At 50.1% G+C, this 13,875-nt stretch overlaps 1 protein-coding gene across 1 annotated transcript in view; it reads left to right on the top strand.

Moving 5' to 3' along the window:
* Nucleotides 1-12,397, top strand: part of ZRANB1 (zinc finger RANBP2-type containing 1) — a 34,467-nt gene extending 22,070 nt beyond the window's left edge. Inside the window, exons 4-10 of the mRNA XM_028512405.2 lie at nucleotides 1,628-1,781; nucleotides 4,106-4,177; nucleotides 4,742-4,940; nucleotides 9,337-9,457; nucleotides 10,121-10,250; nucleotides 10,358-10,587; nucleotides 11,506-12,397. Coding sequence (XP_028368206.2) covers nucleotides 1,628-1,781; nucleotides 4,106-4,177; nucleotides 4,742-4,940; nucleotides 9,337-9,457; nucleotides 10,121-10,250; nucleotides 10,358-10,587; nucleotides 11,506-11,724 — 1,125 coding nt within the window. The 3' untranslated portion in view covers nucleotides 11,725-12,397. The remainder of the gene's footprint in view (nucleotides 1-1,627; nucleotides 1,782-4,105; nucleotides 4,178-4,741; nucleotides 4,941-9,336; nucleotides 9,458-10,120; nucleotides 10,251-10,357; nucleotides 10,588-11,505) is intronic.
* The last annotated feature ends 1,478 nt before the right edge of the window (nucleotides 12,398-13,875 follow it).

Below are 13,875 nucleotides of genomic sequence, written 5' to 3' on the forward strand. Positions count from 1 at the left end.
TATAGGCAAGAGGTTAGTAAAAATGGAGGATTTAGATTTAATTACAATTGCTGTTCAAGTTCACAGTCCGTTCTCAATTTCACGGGCCCTGAGTTAAGAACCACTGGCCTAAGAGGCGGTTGAAAGTCGTGAGTTTGAAAAGGCCAGAAGGTGAGAGGCGGACTCCAGGGCCATGCCCTGCCCCGGGAGGACGGTGGAAGGAGGAAGGCTGGGAGGCCATTCACCGGCTCTGAGATTTCTCTTGTTGGAGTGTTTGCAGTATTCGGGTTTCAGTCCAAGTTGTTCTGGAAAAGTTTTTGCCAGGTTTTTGGAAAGGGGCTGAGGGTTAGCAGACTGGAATAGCTGATTTTGAATTTACTTTTGGGACCCATTTTAACACTGGTGTGAAACAGGCAGTTTATATTGTGAAAGTAGAGAATGTTTGGTCTTCTATCATCTGAGCGTCTTAAAGATTGGGTTCGTAGACTGAAGATGCAGCGAGACTCTCGTTGTGACTGGCATCCTGGCCGGTGCCGTTCAGTGGAGCTGGGTTTCCGTGCGGGCGGGCTCAGAGAGGCATGTCTGGTGACCGTGTGGGGTGCAGGGCTTCCTCCCGTGCACTCGGTTCACAGCGGGTACAGTGAAGCCCCACGCCTGTTCCATAGATGGCGTGGTCTGCAAACCTCACCCTCTGAGCAGCTTACGGGAAGGTCTCCGAAAGCCCGCCTGTGACGGAAGCCTCCCTCCCCGGAGGCCGCCCCGGCAGTGGCCGCGGCCTGCAGGGGCAGCAGAGCACGGCGCTGTCTGGCCCACTCAGGGGTCGCACGGGCTCGTTTCCTCGCCGGCAGACGCTCTCGCCTTTGATTTCAGAGCTCTCTGTGCACAGGTGTCGCGAGCTCAACAGGAGGAATACAGCTTCATTATCTTTGCACGTTTGTTGCTGCTCAGCATGTAGAAAGGAGAGGAAAGTTCTAGCCGTCTCCTTGCCGGGCCGGGAGGTTCTTCCCGGTAGTCACTTGCACCACCAGCGCTCAGACTTCGTTCCCTGGGGCTGGGCTTTGAGGGGTCGTCGCCTGTCTGCGCTGGGGCGGGCCAGGTGCTGCGCGGAAACTTAGAGCTGTAAAGCGTGGGAAGGGAGTCGAAGTCAGCAGGAACTAACCCTTTAAAAATGCCACGTTTTCTTTATTCCATGTTGGGTACTTGAAATATTCTTAATGAAGCAGCGGGGGAATAGTGTGTGTGTGTGTTTTCTACCGTAAGCTGGGATTCCCTGCTTTTTAAGAATTTTTTTTTGCGGAGGGCAGAGGGCAAGATGATCAGCCTTACTTACTATTCAGGTGGTTTACTGGTCCCCCTCTCCCTCTGTGGTGAGCCTTTGGGAGCACCACCGTTTTACGGAAGTTTTCACGTGCGTGGTGGGAATACATTCTTAAGTAGAATCGCAGAGTCAGAGGGTAAACCGGCTGTTTTCCTGGGGCGTCGTACTGATACATATGTCCACGGGTAAGGAAATAATACCCGCCACCCGATATATTTTAGAATTCACTACCTTGAGCTACTGGGAGATGTTGGTAATTTCTTTTAAATACTACTGTGTTCTGCTCCTGGCGATCAGCGAGATGCAAAGGGCCTTTTCGTTGGTGTCCAGGTGTCTCAGCAAGCGGCCAAGTGCATCCCGGCCATGGTGTGCCCGGAGCTGACGGAGCAGATCCGGCGCGAGATAGCGGCCTCTCTGCACCAGAGGAAGGGGGACTTCGCCTGCTACTTCCTCACTGACCTGGTCACCTTCACGCTGCCGGCAGGTAACCTCCCCATTCCAGTGTGAGAAGGAGTTTCTGCTTAGTTATTTTTTCGTGTCTAGTGAAAATGTTTCAGGTAGAAAGCAGATAACTCAGGTGTTACAGGTGCGTCTTAAATCTCTCGGCTGTTCTGTTTATAGCGGAAGTGACCGGTACACGTGGTGGTGTTCTTGGTGGGCCCGGGGGGAGACGGCCACTGGTGGCTGACTGCTCTGTGGGCCTCAGGTGTCTAAAAACCTGCCTGCGCTGTTTATTCTTCCCTTTGGCTTTTAAAAAAGTATTCTCAGTCTACTTCTTTTCTTTCCACGCTTATCGTTTTGAAATTAGAAAGCTGTTGGTTACCTGGCGTATGGGGGACAGTATTAGAATGTAGGCTTTCGATGGGCATCGAGTTGTTTGAATCAAAGATACTGGCATTCTTTTGAAAGTGTCATTACTTCCTTCACTCATTACATGGATTTCTACTATATTTATGGAGCAACTTTTCATTTTTCTACCCATTGGTAGTTGGGAAATGTCTTAGTTGGTTTTTATTAGTTGGCTTTGAATAAATGCACCAAACTCCACAGTTTCTAAAATAAATCTTCTGTCTTGGTTCTGAGTGTTTTCAGCTTTTGTGTTCAGACCTGAGCAGGAGCATTCACAAATGGTAAGAGATAGTAACTAAAATCAGACCAATTTCACTTGAAATCCATTCTCTATATACAGGACAGGGGTGGGCAAAAATAGGTTTCTAGTTGTGAGTATGAGGAACAGAGTTTTTTCGTGTATTATTTTCTAGTTATTGTGTTATTTATTTGTATTATTTGTTGTCTTATTGTTATTATTTTATATCCTTATGATTTATCCTTTAGGTAATCAGGGCTGGTAATTTTAAGTTCAAATTCAGCAACCATTTTATTTATTTTTAAAAAAATATATTTTATTGATTATGCTATTAGAGTTGTCCCATTTTTTTTCTCCCTTTTATTCCCCTCTGCCCTGCACCCCCCTCCCACCAGCATCCCCCCCACCTTAGTTCATGTCCATGGGTCATACATGTAAGTTCTTTGGCTTCTCCATTTCCTATACTATTCTTAACCTCCCCCTGTCTATTTTCTACTTACCATTTATGCTACTTATTCTTTGTACCTCTCCCCCACCCCCACCCCCCTGATAACCCTCCATGTGATCTCCATTTCTGTAATTCTGTTCCTGTTCTAGTTGTTTGCTTAGTTTGTTTTTAAGTTCAGTTGAGTTTGTTGTCATTTTACTGTTCATATTTTTTATCTTCTTTTTCTTAGATAAGTCCCTTTAACATTCCATATAATAAGGGCTTGGTGATGATGAACTCCTTTAACTTGACCTTATCTGGGAAGCACTTTATCTGCCCTTCCATTCTAAATGATGGCTTTGCTGGATAGAGTGATCTTGGATGTAGGTCCTTGCCTTTCATGACCTTGAATACTTCTTTCCAGTCCCTTCTTGCCTACAAGGTTTCTTTTGAGAAATCAGCTGATAGTCTTATGGGAACTCCTTTGTAGGTACTGTCTCCTTTTCTCTTGCTACTTTTAAGGTTCTCTCATCTTTCATCTTGGGTAATGTAGTCATGAAGAACCTTGGTGTGTGCTTCCTTGGGTCCAACTTCTTTGGGGCTCTCTGAGTTTCCTGGACTTACTGGAAATCTATTTCCTTTGCCAGATTGGGGAAGTTCTCCTTAATTATGTTTTCAAATAAGTTTTCAATTTCTTGCTCTTCCTCTTCTTTTTCTGGTATTCCTCTGATTCGGATGTTGGGACGTTTAAAGTTGCCCTGGAGGTTCCTGAGCCTCTCCTCACTTTTTTGAATTCTCATTTCTTCATTCTGTTCTGGGCCAGTGTTTATCATGCCTGGGAATTTGACCTACTTTTGCCCACCCTTGTATTTAAGTTTTACCCTAAGTGATGATTAAATTTTTATTTCACCTTGAAAATAGCTTACAGTATTTTAAGAAACACGTTTTAAAGGATAACAGTTTTTACCCAGACAGTAAACCGAATGGAGCATGGAGAATTGGAGGAAGAGGACAGAGGTCTGGGTGCCGCAGTTAATGGTTTACTGGCTTTCACAAGACTTGCAAGTCTGAAGTAACAGGAGTAAGCAGAAGTTGAGAGTGTGGGAAGAGAACAGATGAGAACCTGCCTGTGATTATTATTGTTTTAACTTGAGTGTTAGATAACCTTATTTTTTGTCCATTCAGTTCATCTTTACTGAAGTTTAATTGACATAAAATTATCAGCTATTTAAAATGTACAACACGGTGATTTGGTGGGAGGCATGAGATCTCCTAAGACTCTTTTTCTTTGTAGATATCGAAGACTTGCCTCCCACAGTCCAAGAAAAATTATTCGATGAGGTACTTGACAGAGATGTTCAAAAAGGTAGGCATGGAATTAATGAGTATAATTTACTTTCCATTAATTTCAGTAAACTTCTTGCTTTGTTTTGTAGTAGTAGTTCAGTTTGGTTTGGAGTAGTTTAGTGTATGGTCAACTTGTTTTGTTTTTACTTCCGATTAAAAATGGAAAGACCTTAAGAACAATGTATTATGCTCTTAAAAATGATCATTATGTTCATTGTATTTTAATAAAACTGGGGAAAAATGCACAATCACAGCTCTTAACTGATAGAGTGAGCAAATACAGGTATAAAAGTTTTTAAACTGGTTTTCCACTTCCTATTCCAGAATGAGAATACTTCCATATTAAACAGTTTTTAGAATATAAATTGTAAAGTGTTTAAAAGTTGAGTAAATTTATTCTAGAGCCACAACATGTTTCAGCTATTCAAAGGGTTTATATTTCAATGGACAAATACATTTAGGTGTTTATTAGTAAATTACACAGAAGCCCATTAACACCTGGAGAATAGAGTCTCCTCTCCACTGAATTGCCCTTAATTGCGTGGGTACGAAAGTGAACATGCTGTTTAAATCCCTCATGTAGAGTTAGAAGAAGAATCTCCCATTATAAACTGGTCCTTGGAATTGGCGACGCGCTTGGATAGTCGGCTCTACGCACTTTGGAACCGGACTGCCGGGGACTGCTTACTTGACTCGGTGCTGCAGGCGACCTGGGGCATTTACGACAAGGACTCGGTGCTTCGGAAAGCCCTGCACGACAGCCTGCACGACTGCTCGCACTGGTGAGCCGCCCCTTGCCTGCTGAAGCCCAGGGCGCAGTAGCGGCCGCCGTCCCCAGTGCGTTTCCTGGGGGAGCTAGGGAAGAAGAAGAGCTTTGCTTTGGGACATTGAGACCCTGACACCATCTCAGTGGTTTTCACACCTTTGTGCTGAGCTTTGTTTTGTACTGTCTTGCTTCGTGTGAAAGCAGTAGTCCTGAGAAGAGGTTGAGAGTGTGGGGAGAGAACAGATAAAAATTTGCATGTAATTATTATTGTTTTAACTTGAAGATCAGCCTTTTCTCTTTTCGTTCTTTTATTTCATATTCAGGTAATTAAAGTAGGAATGTTTAAGTAGTAGTCGTCGTCTGAAACATTAATAAGGTCTTTGAACATCATATCAAGTTTTTGTGGTTTAATCTAACTATCAGCTCTAAATACGACCCACATAATTGGGGATCTCAGCAAGAAACCGATGACATAACGTATTGGGTAAACTGAGGAGTTTTTCCCCCCTTTAAATCCTCAACTGAGGTCATGCTTATTGATTTTTTTTTTAAAGAGAGGGAGAGAAAGATGGATGTGAGAGAGAAATACCGATTTCTCGCATCTCACGTGCACCCTGACTGGGGGCCGAACTCGCAGCCCAGGCCTGCGCCCCGACGGGATCGGATCCGCGGCCTTTGGTTCGCAGGACTGTGCTGCAGACCCCCGAGCCCCACTGGCCAGGGCTTGGCTCGTGTTTCAAAGTATGATTTCATTTTAATTCAACTCTCAGAGATTATTTGACACGATACTGCAGGTTCTCGCTCTCCCGGAGGCACAGGTGATTTTAAGACCTCATTTCTTTATTTCATCACACAGCATCCCGTCACCTACGCGGCTGGTCCTGAACTGTCACTTCACCTGTGGAAGGGTCAGTCGCTGCAAACGGTGCTTGCTTGCCACTCAGGAGTTTGGGTTTGCATGTATTTGACCCAGGCTGTTTTCCTGGTTTCGTCTGTAGTTGTCATTTCATTATATTGTGAGAACATGGAGGCTGGAAGAGGCTAAATCACACTACACCGCCCCTTGTCGCCGTTCGTACACACTTTTCAGTGGCTTCTGCTCTTTGCGGCTTTCCCTGCGTCAGCATCAAAGTGTGCTTTCCCTTCTCGTGCCTAATTGCGTGTTCGCACGGCACTGTGGCGGCGCCTCCGGACGACCGTGTTGCCCTGGTCTCTTCCCATGCCCTCGGGGCCCTGCTGGTGGTGGGCTCTCCGCCAGTGCTCGGGGGCTGCCCGGGCCGGCGGGCCGCTCCCAGCACCCACCGGAGGCTGTGTCGTCTCTCGTCGGGAAGCCCCGGTGCCGGCGGCGGCCTGATAGTGAGTGTGCAGGGAGCGCTCACCGAGTGAAAGCACGCTCCGGAGTTTAAAAACTAGAGCAAGATGTTACTTTCTTGAGGGCTGAATTACAGATCAGAGCACGCAGTATGGTAAACATTGGTGGACACCTGAACAAGAAAAAAATAGCTCCCCGGTTGGCAAGCCCCATTGGTTACCTTACTGGGCGCACAGCATAGTTGAAAAAAGAACGTGTCCTTCAGAATAGATGGTGTTTATTTTACCTGCACTTACTTCTTTGCTGCTCTTTATGTAGTTCGGAGTTTCTGACATGCATGTGTGTGTGTGTGTGTTTGTGTGTGTGTGTGATCTCTAAAGAATACACGTATATAATCTCTAAAGAACTTGACACTTCTTCTGAGGCAGGTCTGTGGCGGCATGTTCTGTCAATTTTTGTTTGTCTTAAACTCGTTGCTTCTCCCTCACGTTTGAAGGTTACTTTCCCAGGGTGTGGAGTTCTGGGTTGGTGTTTTTCCTTCCGAACTTGGACTGCGCTTCATTCCGTCTCCCGGCTGGCCTGGTCTCCACGGGGCCTGGGAAGGCCCCCCGATCGGCCGGTGGCGGTGGGCACCGTGCGGGTTGCGTTGGGGATGCCGCCCGGGCAGGGGGTCTGCGGGGGACTTTTTCTTCATCTTCAATTTCCTGTGGTTTGAATAGGATGTGTCTGGGTATAGTTTTTCTGATACTTTTTCCTCTTTGGTGTTTTCTTAGCTTCTTGCATCTGTGGTATGTTCTGACAGTAATTTAGGGAAATTCCCGGTCATTAATACCTCAAATAATTTCTTCTGTTACTTTCTTTTTTCCTTCTGTTATTTCCATCGAGTCACATGTTACACTTTCTGTAGTCCCACAGTTCTGTGAAATTCTGTTCTTTTCTCCATCCGAGTTCTCTCTGTTCCCGGTTTTGGAGGTTTCTGCTGTCGCGTCCTCGCGACCAGGGAGCCTTCCCTCCACGGCGTCCAGCCCACCGAGCCTGGCGGCGGAGGCGTCGTCCGCCCCGGTGCCCGGGTCTCCAGTCCCCGGCGTCTCCTTCGGGTCTTTACTGGGGCCTCCGCCTCTGTGCGTGCGTGCTGCCCAGCTGTCCTGCGTGCTGCCGGCGTGCCCCGTGACAGCTCTGGGCATGTTCATCCTCGTTTTCAGTTTTAAAAACAAAATTTTAAAGTATTACTGCTGTGTTTTTATCTAAGGATGTTACAGTTTTAGCTTTTACATTTATGGTCTGTGGTCCATTTTGAGTGGAGTTTTATGTACGGTGTGAGGTAGTCAAGATCCAGTGAGATCAGTTTTGCGTGTTGGCATCTGTCTCAGTACTGTCTACTGAAAAGACTCTTGTTTCCCCCATTCATTTGCCCTGGCACTTGTGTTGAAAAATTATTTGACCATAAAAACAAAGGTTTGTTTCTGGACTCTTTTTCTCCCTGTTGATCCGTATGTCTGTCTTCAGCCAACATCAGATATCGTTGATGGTTTGTAGCTTCGTGGTAAGTTTAAAGATCAGGATGTAAGTCTTTCAACTTCGTACTTTGTTTTTCAAGATTCTTTTTGCTACTCTAAACCCTTTGGATTCCCATAAAAATTTTAGGATCCATATTCACTTCCCTAAACAGGTCCTCGGGGATCTGGGTAGTGATTGTGTCAGCCCCGCGGTGAGGTTGGGAGGGTGTTGTCAGGTGATGACATCGAGTCTTGTAATCCGTGAACACGGAATGGATTTTTGAGCGTTAAACCACTTTGTCACATGTTCCTGGATTCGGTTTGGTTTTCTGTTCTTAACGAGCCAGGAAGTCTGAGTTTAGGTCTGTGTGTGGTGGGCACGAGTGTTTGACCATGCTTCTTTCTAAAGCGTGTCTTTCTTGAGCTTCCGTGTCCTGCAGTCGTCTTGGAGGAGCTCTGAGCGTGCCGTCGTTCCGCTCCCGGCAGACTCGGCGGCCTCGTTCATGAAGTGGCTCTCGGCTCTCACCCAGGAACCTGAACGGTGCACATCGCTCGGCTCGCGACAGTCCTCTGTGTTCTGGGGTGCTCCTCCTGGTGCTCGTTGTGGCTCGGCTGGTGGGAGCGTCATCTCACAGGCCGAAGGGCCACGGGCTCGGTCCCTGGTCGGGGAGCACGCGGGCAGGCGGCTGGTCGCCGTCTGCATGTCTGTCTGTGTGTCTCCGTCTCTCTGTCTCTGGGCCCCCTTGCTCCCCCCGCGGTGGGAACATGCCCTCGGGTGAGGATGAAAGTCGGTGTGTTTCGTCATCGGTGCGTTCCCTCATACTCCCGCGTTTCTTAGGTATTTTGAAAGAACACTGTATTTTATCTTTAAAATACAGGGTCCTGGATAAAAAATGTTGATAACCCGGAGCAGAAAACTAGTCTGTGTTTTTCTGGCCGGCCAGGAGCTGACCCTGGGTGCGCTCCTTTCCGCGGAGCCCCGCTCGCCCACCGTGAGACACATGCAGCACCCCGCGCCCCGCTCCTGCTCCCGCCGGAGCTGCTCGGCGGCGGTGACGGATTCTTTCCCGTCGTCCACTGTTTTTAAAGCTCAAGTTCAAATACATAAAAGTACCAGGATTTGTAATTCTTCGTAAGAGGGCGAAATGCAATGTCACATGTTAAATGTCCGTCTTCAGAGGTTTTGGCTGGACTGTTTTGTAAAACAGTGAATCACAAATTTGAGCATAATTATGTCTGGTTTTGCTTAATTCTCTGAATGCCGCACGTCTTTGGTTGTATCCAGCGTCTCGGTGGTCTTCAGCGGGTTGCTTCTTGGGCCTGCAGGCTAAGGGTAGACCACTGAAGGCAACCGTTCTCGTTACTAGTGTTTGAGGCCTTGGTGAGGACCCCGTGGGCAGTGCGCCAGTTCGGTCTGAGGATGTGTTAAAGATGGCCGTTAGCAGAGTGGAAGCATTTTTAATTTGAAAAATATATTGCAAGCCAGGTGAAGATAATACAGTTGTTCATCTTTGAAAGTGAATTGCTTAAACCTCCATTAAATAAATGATTGGACCATTAAGTGTGGTTTACAGGTGTATTTTTTTACTGTCTTGTTTTCTTAGGTTTTACACACGTTGGAAAGATTGGGAATCATGGTATTCTCAGAGCTTTGGTTTACACTTTTCCTTGAGGGAAGAACAGTGGCAAGAAGACTGGGCGTTCATACTCTCTCTTGCTAGCCAGGTAAGAAAGCTTCGAGGCGTGCTGCCTCCTTACAAAAGCAAGCCCCGCGGCCCGAGTCCCCGGGGTTGCCCCGGGAAGCCCTCTGCGTGCTGGTCGCTGCTGCCGTTTGCTCAGTGAACTCTGTGACCTCGCTGCGGGGCCGGCGGAGCTCGCGCTTCTCACGAAGCGGCAAAACTGTCCGAAGGGCAGCGGTACTCCCGCAGCGCCGTGCGGTAGGGCGCGGGCAGGTCTTGGGGCTGGAAGGCCGTCCCACGGACCGTGCCTTGCCCTCCGGGTCCCGTGCTCCCGAGACCAGCACTTCCCGGGTGGAAGGTGCCTGCGCACAGACCGCAGGGTTCTTGTAGTTCCACGGCACTTGGATGTTCGAGGGCTCGAACGCTCCCGCAGCCTGGCAGCATCATCACCATTCCCTTGAATGCGTGGAAGCAGAGCACCGGGGGAGGGCTGTGCTGTGCTGTGCCGTGCCGTGCCGTGCTGTGCCGTGCCGTGCTGCGCTGTGCCGTGCTGCGCTGTGCCGTGCTGTGCTGTGCCGTGCTGTGCCGTGCCGTGCCGTGCTGTGCCGCGCTGTGCCGTGCTGCGCTGTGCCGTGCCGCGCCCGCTTGCCGGCGTGCGGCCGTGTGCTAGAGAGGAGTGAGCCACTGCCTTCCGTTGTGCTCTGTGCAGCCCGGGGCCAGCCTGGAGCAGACGCACATCTTCGTCCTCGCGCACATCCTGCGACGGCCCATCATCGTGTACGGAGTCAAGTACTACAAAAGCTTCCGGGGGGAGACGCTGGGGTACACTCGGTTTCAAGGTAGGCATCCTCAGGAGCACTATACCTGAAGTCTTTCTTGAATTAATGTCGTGCAGTTTGCAGCCGTGTCCTGAAAGTCCGATTGTGGTTTCCTCCCCTCTTTCCAGGTGTGTACTTGCCCTTGTTGTGGGAACAGAGTTTCTGCTGGAAAAGCCCAATCGCCCTGGGTTACACGAGAGGCCACTTCTCTGCCTTGGTCGCCATGGAGAACGACGGCTACGGCAACCGAGGTGCTGGTGCTAACCTGAACACGGACGACGACGTCACCATCACCTTCCTGCCCCTGGTGGACAGCGAGAGGAAGCTGCTTCACGTGCACTTCCTCTCCGCGCAGGAGGTGAGACGCGCTTCTCCCGCGGGCTGCTTGTGGCGGCCGCACTGCATGGGGCCCAGGGTAGGGCACGAGTGCAGTTCCGGGGCGTGGCTGTGAGAGGGTCACTCTCTGAGAGCCTGGGCAGGGCGCAGGGCAGGGCGTGCTGGGTGGGTGGGGACACAGCGGTGAGGCGAGGACAAAGCCCCTCCCCTCGGGGGGTGGGCAGTGCTGAGAAAGTGAAAAGCAGGGCGGGGGGCCAGGGAGGGTGAGAGGGGCAGGGTGTGTGACGGAGCAAGGTGGAAAGGGACAAGGGACGGGGTCACCGGGAAAGCAGCCCCGGATCCAGAGCTGCAGCAGGAGCAGTCGGTGACTCCCGGGGACTGGCTGGGCGAGGAGGACCGAGGCCGCGGTGTGGGCTCACCACGGCCTTTTAGAGCTCACACCGTCTGCCCGGGCAGAAGGCGGTGAGAACGTGGGAAAGAACATCTCAGAAAACTCGTATTCTTATAAAATTATTGTTCTTTTATTTAACACACTAGTAATTATTATAAAACTCTTACAATGACATTAAGAAAGAGTCATAGACCATAATTTATAACTTTAGCCTGTAGGTAATTTTCTGGGTAAAACTTAGCTTGTTGTATGTTTGAAGCGGTGGCTTTTTTTTAGCCTTTTCTTTGCCAGAATTAGCCCATTAGACATTTGTTTTCTGCCGTTACATCAGAGAGACGATCACTAGCTCGTGTTTCCCTCGAGGCTTTTGAGTGAGTTTCCCTGTTGACCAGAGGAAACTGGGTTTTCATCATCAAGTGCACGAGCGGTTGGAACCACGTTAAAACAGTTGGTTGCTTGGGCTTTTTCGTTCGTGCTCGTGCCACAAATGTTTCCTGTGGGGTCTCTGATCTGCTGTGTTTCACCCCTTCCTCCGCTTCCCTCCGCAAGCTGGGTAACGAGGAGCAGCAGGAGAAGCTGCTCCGGGAGTGGCTGGACTGCTGCGTGACGGAGGGCGGCGTGCTGGTCGCCATGCAGAAGAGCTCTCGGCGGCGGAACCACCCCCTGGTCACACACATGGTGGAGAAGTGGCTTGACCGCTACCGGCAGATCCGGCCTTGTGCGTCCCTGTCCGATGGGGAGGAAGACGAAGACGACGAAGATGAATGAGAAACACAAGCCGAAGACCAAGGTATCAGTCCTGTAGCGACCCCAAAGTTAGTGCGGCGTCCACGCGGTGCGCGTGGCATGGAACCCGCGGCCCAGCTGGACCTGCTCGGAGGCGGCTTCCGACCCACGCCCAGCGGGGGCGGGGGCGGGGGCGCGGGCGCGCGTCTGCCGAGCGAGGACGCCGAGAGCTTCGTTCGGACTCGTCTGTACAAACGCGCCTCCCTAGGACAGCCCTCCTCCTCTCAAACCCTAACTCTGTCTGTGAGTGTAGCGCATGTGGTTGTGCAAGAAGTTGTGTAATAGGAAAAGTCGTACCAGCATCTTCACACTATGAGACGTTTTTTCCAGCATGGGCACCTCCAAAGCACATGGCAGACGACTCTGTTCCTTCGAGACATTTTTTTTTTAAGTAGAACCTGGCATTCTACTCGCATCTTAAAAGATCCATTTTACATTAAGTCTCACTAGAGCTCCGTAGAGATTTGGAAACTTTTTGTACAAATTCTCCACAGGAAAACATAAAAATAAAAACAAGCTTATTTTATTAATAATTTAGTTCCTGTTGTGCCCAATAAAATCAAATCTTTAAGGAACAAACTACAAGGAAAGTAATTAAATTTTTTATTGAGTGAACTTTACATAGATACTGTTCCCTTGTTTTGGTTTCTTTTTTTTTTTTTTAAGTTTCTAGTGTGCCCCCCTCTCAGTACTTAGGTATTTATTTGTGTGGAAGAGCAGGCCCCCACCCCGGCGCACGTCGGGGCGGCGCTCGTGCCGAGTGGGCGGGGCGGCGGCTGCCTGCTCGGCACCGCCATGCGGAGGCTCCTGGGAGTCCTCCTGTTCTGCCGGCAGCTCTGCTTTAGGCAGGCTGTCCTGGAGCGGCATGCCTCTGCCTGGGCTCTCGGGAGCGTCTGGTCAGTGCAGAGTGAAGGTGTAAAGATGCAGTAAGGTGGTAAGTGCATTGTGTTAATGAATTTCTCAGCGAGTATTCTGAGAATTTTTGCATGTTGGTTAATTGTGGCCATTCTTATTTAAAGTTTAAAAACTGTAATCTTAGGCGGACAGACTTGGAGAAGTGTGGCTTGACCACTTCAGGTACGCGCCGGGGACGGGCGCAGAGCCCAGACCCGTCCTGGGAGCGTGCAGACTCGGGGCCCTGACCCGCACCGCGCACGAGACTCGCCCGGCAGAGTCTGCGGAGGAGCCCGCTGCTTCCCTCGGACGGAAAGGCCGTGGAAACTAAAATACCTGCTTCTCGTTTTCTTCCGAGTTCTGTTAGCTGATGCCGGAGTGTTCACAACCCGAGTTTGATCTCGGTTACTGACACCAGAAGACGGCCCGGGAGGTGCCCTGTCTTCGGTGCCTCCTCCCTCCCCAAACACCTTGCTGTGTTCATGGGCGACAGGGCCCCTCTCGCTGCTCGCCGAGACCTGCAGGAACCATGCTGGCAGTCCGACTCCACGGGGACGGGGACGGGCTTTTTGATACATCACAATGTAAATGTTACTGTTCCAAGTGGTTGGTATTTTCTTACAAATTGATTTTCTGTGATTTCCTTTCATTATGGTCCATAATTAAGGTTGTTTTGGTTTTTGAGCAGGCTGCCTTTCTGACCATTAGTGTGTCGCGTGCCTGTAGACTTGCCTCCACGTGCAGGCGCGGTTCGCCAGCGGGCAGAGCGCCCCCTGGCGTTGCTGCGTCGGGGGGAGCGGCCCTCCCGGTTGCAGGAGCCCGTGCTGAGGGGAAGCATCTGGGCAGTCCGTCGGCCCCCCGGGCTCTCGTGGAGCCGGCGCCGCCGGGGCCCGGCCTGCTGGGCGTTGTTTTCCTCCAGGTGCCTCTAATTATTTATTCGTGACCAGTGACCCTGACCACACCCAGGCCGACAGGTGCAGCCTCTTCCCCGTGGGAAAGGCTCTAGACACAGGTGGGGCCTGTTTTCACGGTGGGTTGGCTGCCTAAGGCCAGCATTTTGGGTGAATCTATGCTGCGTTAAGCTCTTGAACTATTAAACAGCCATATTTGTTGCCCCAGAGTGTGTAGTCCTTCCTAAAGGTGACAGTGGGATCAGGTGACAGACGTGTGTGTCTTGGGTCGACTGGACAGCAGTAGCCGTGTGGACCTAGTGCGACAGCTTTGCGTGGGGAGACTTGG

Source organism: Phyllostomus discolor, chromosome 5, assembly GCF_004126475.2.
Source record: "Phyllostomus discolor isolate MPI-MPIP mPhyDis1 chromosome 5, mPhyDis1.pri.v3, whole genome shotgun sequence".
NCBI classification, from domain to species: domain Eukaryota; kingdom Metazoa; phylum Chordata; class Mammalia; order Chiroptera; family Phyllostomidae; genus Phyllostomus; species Phyllostomus discolor.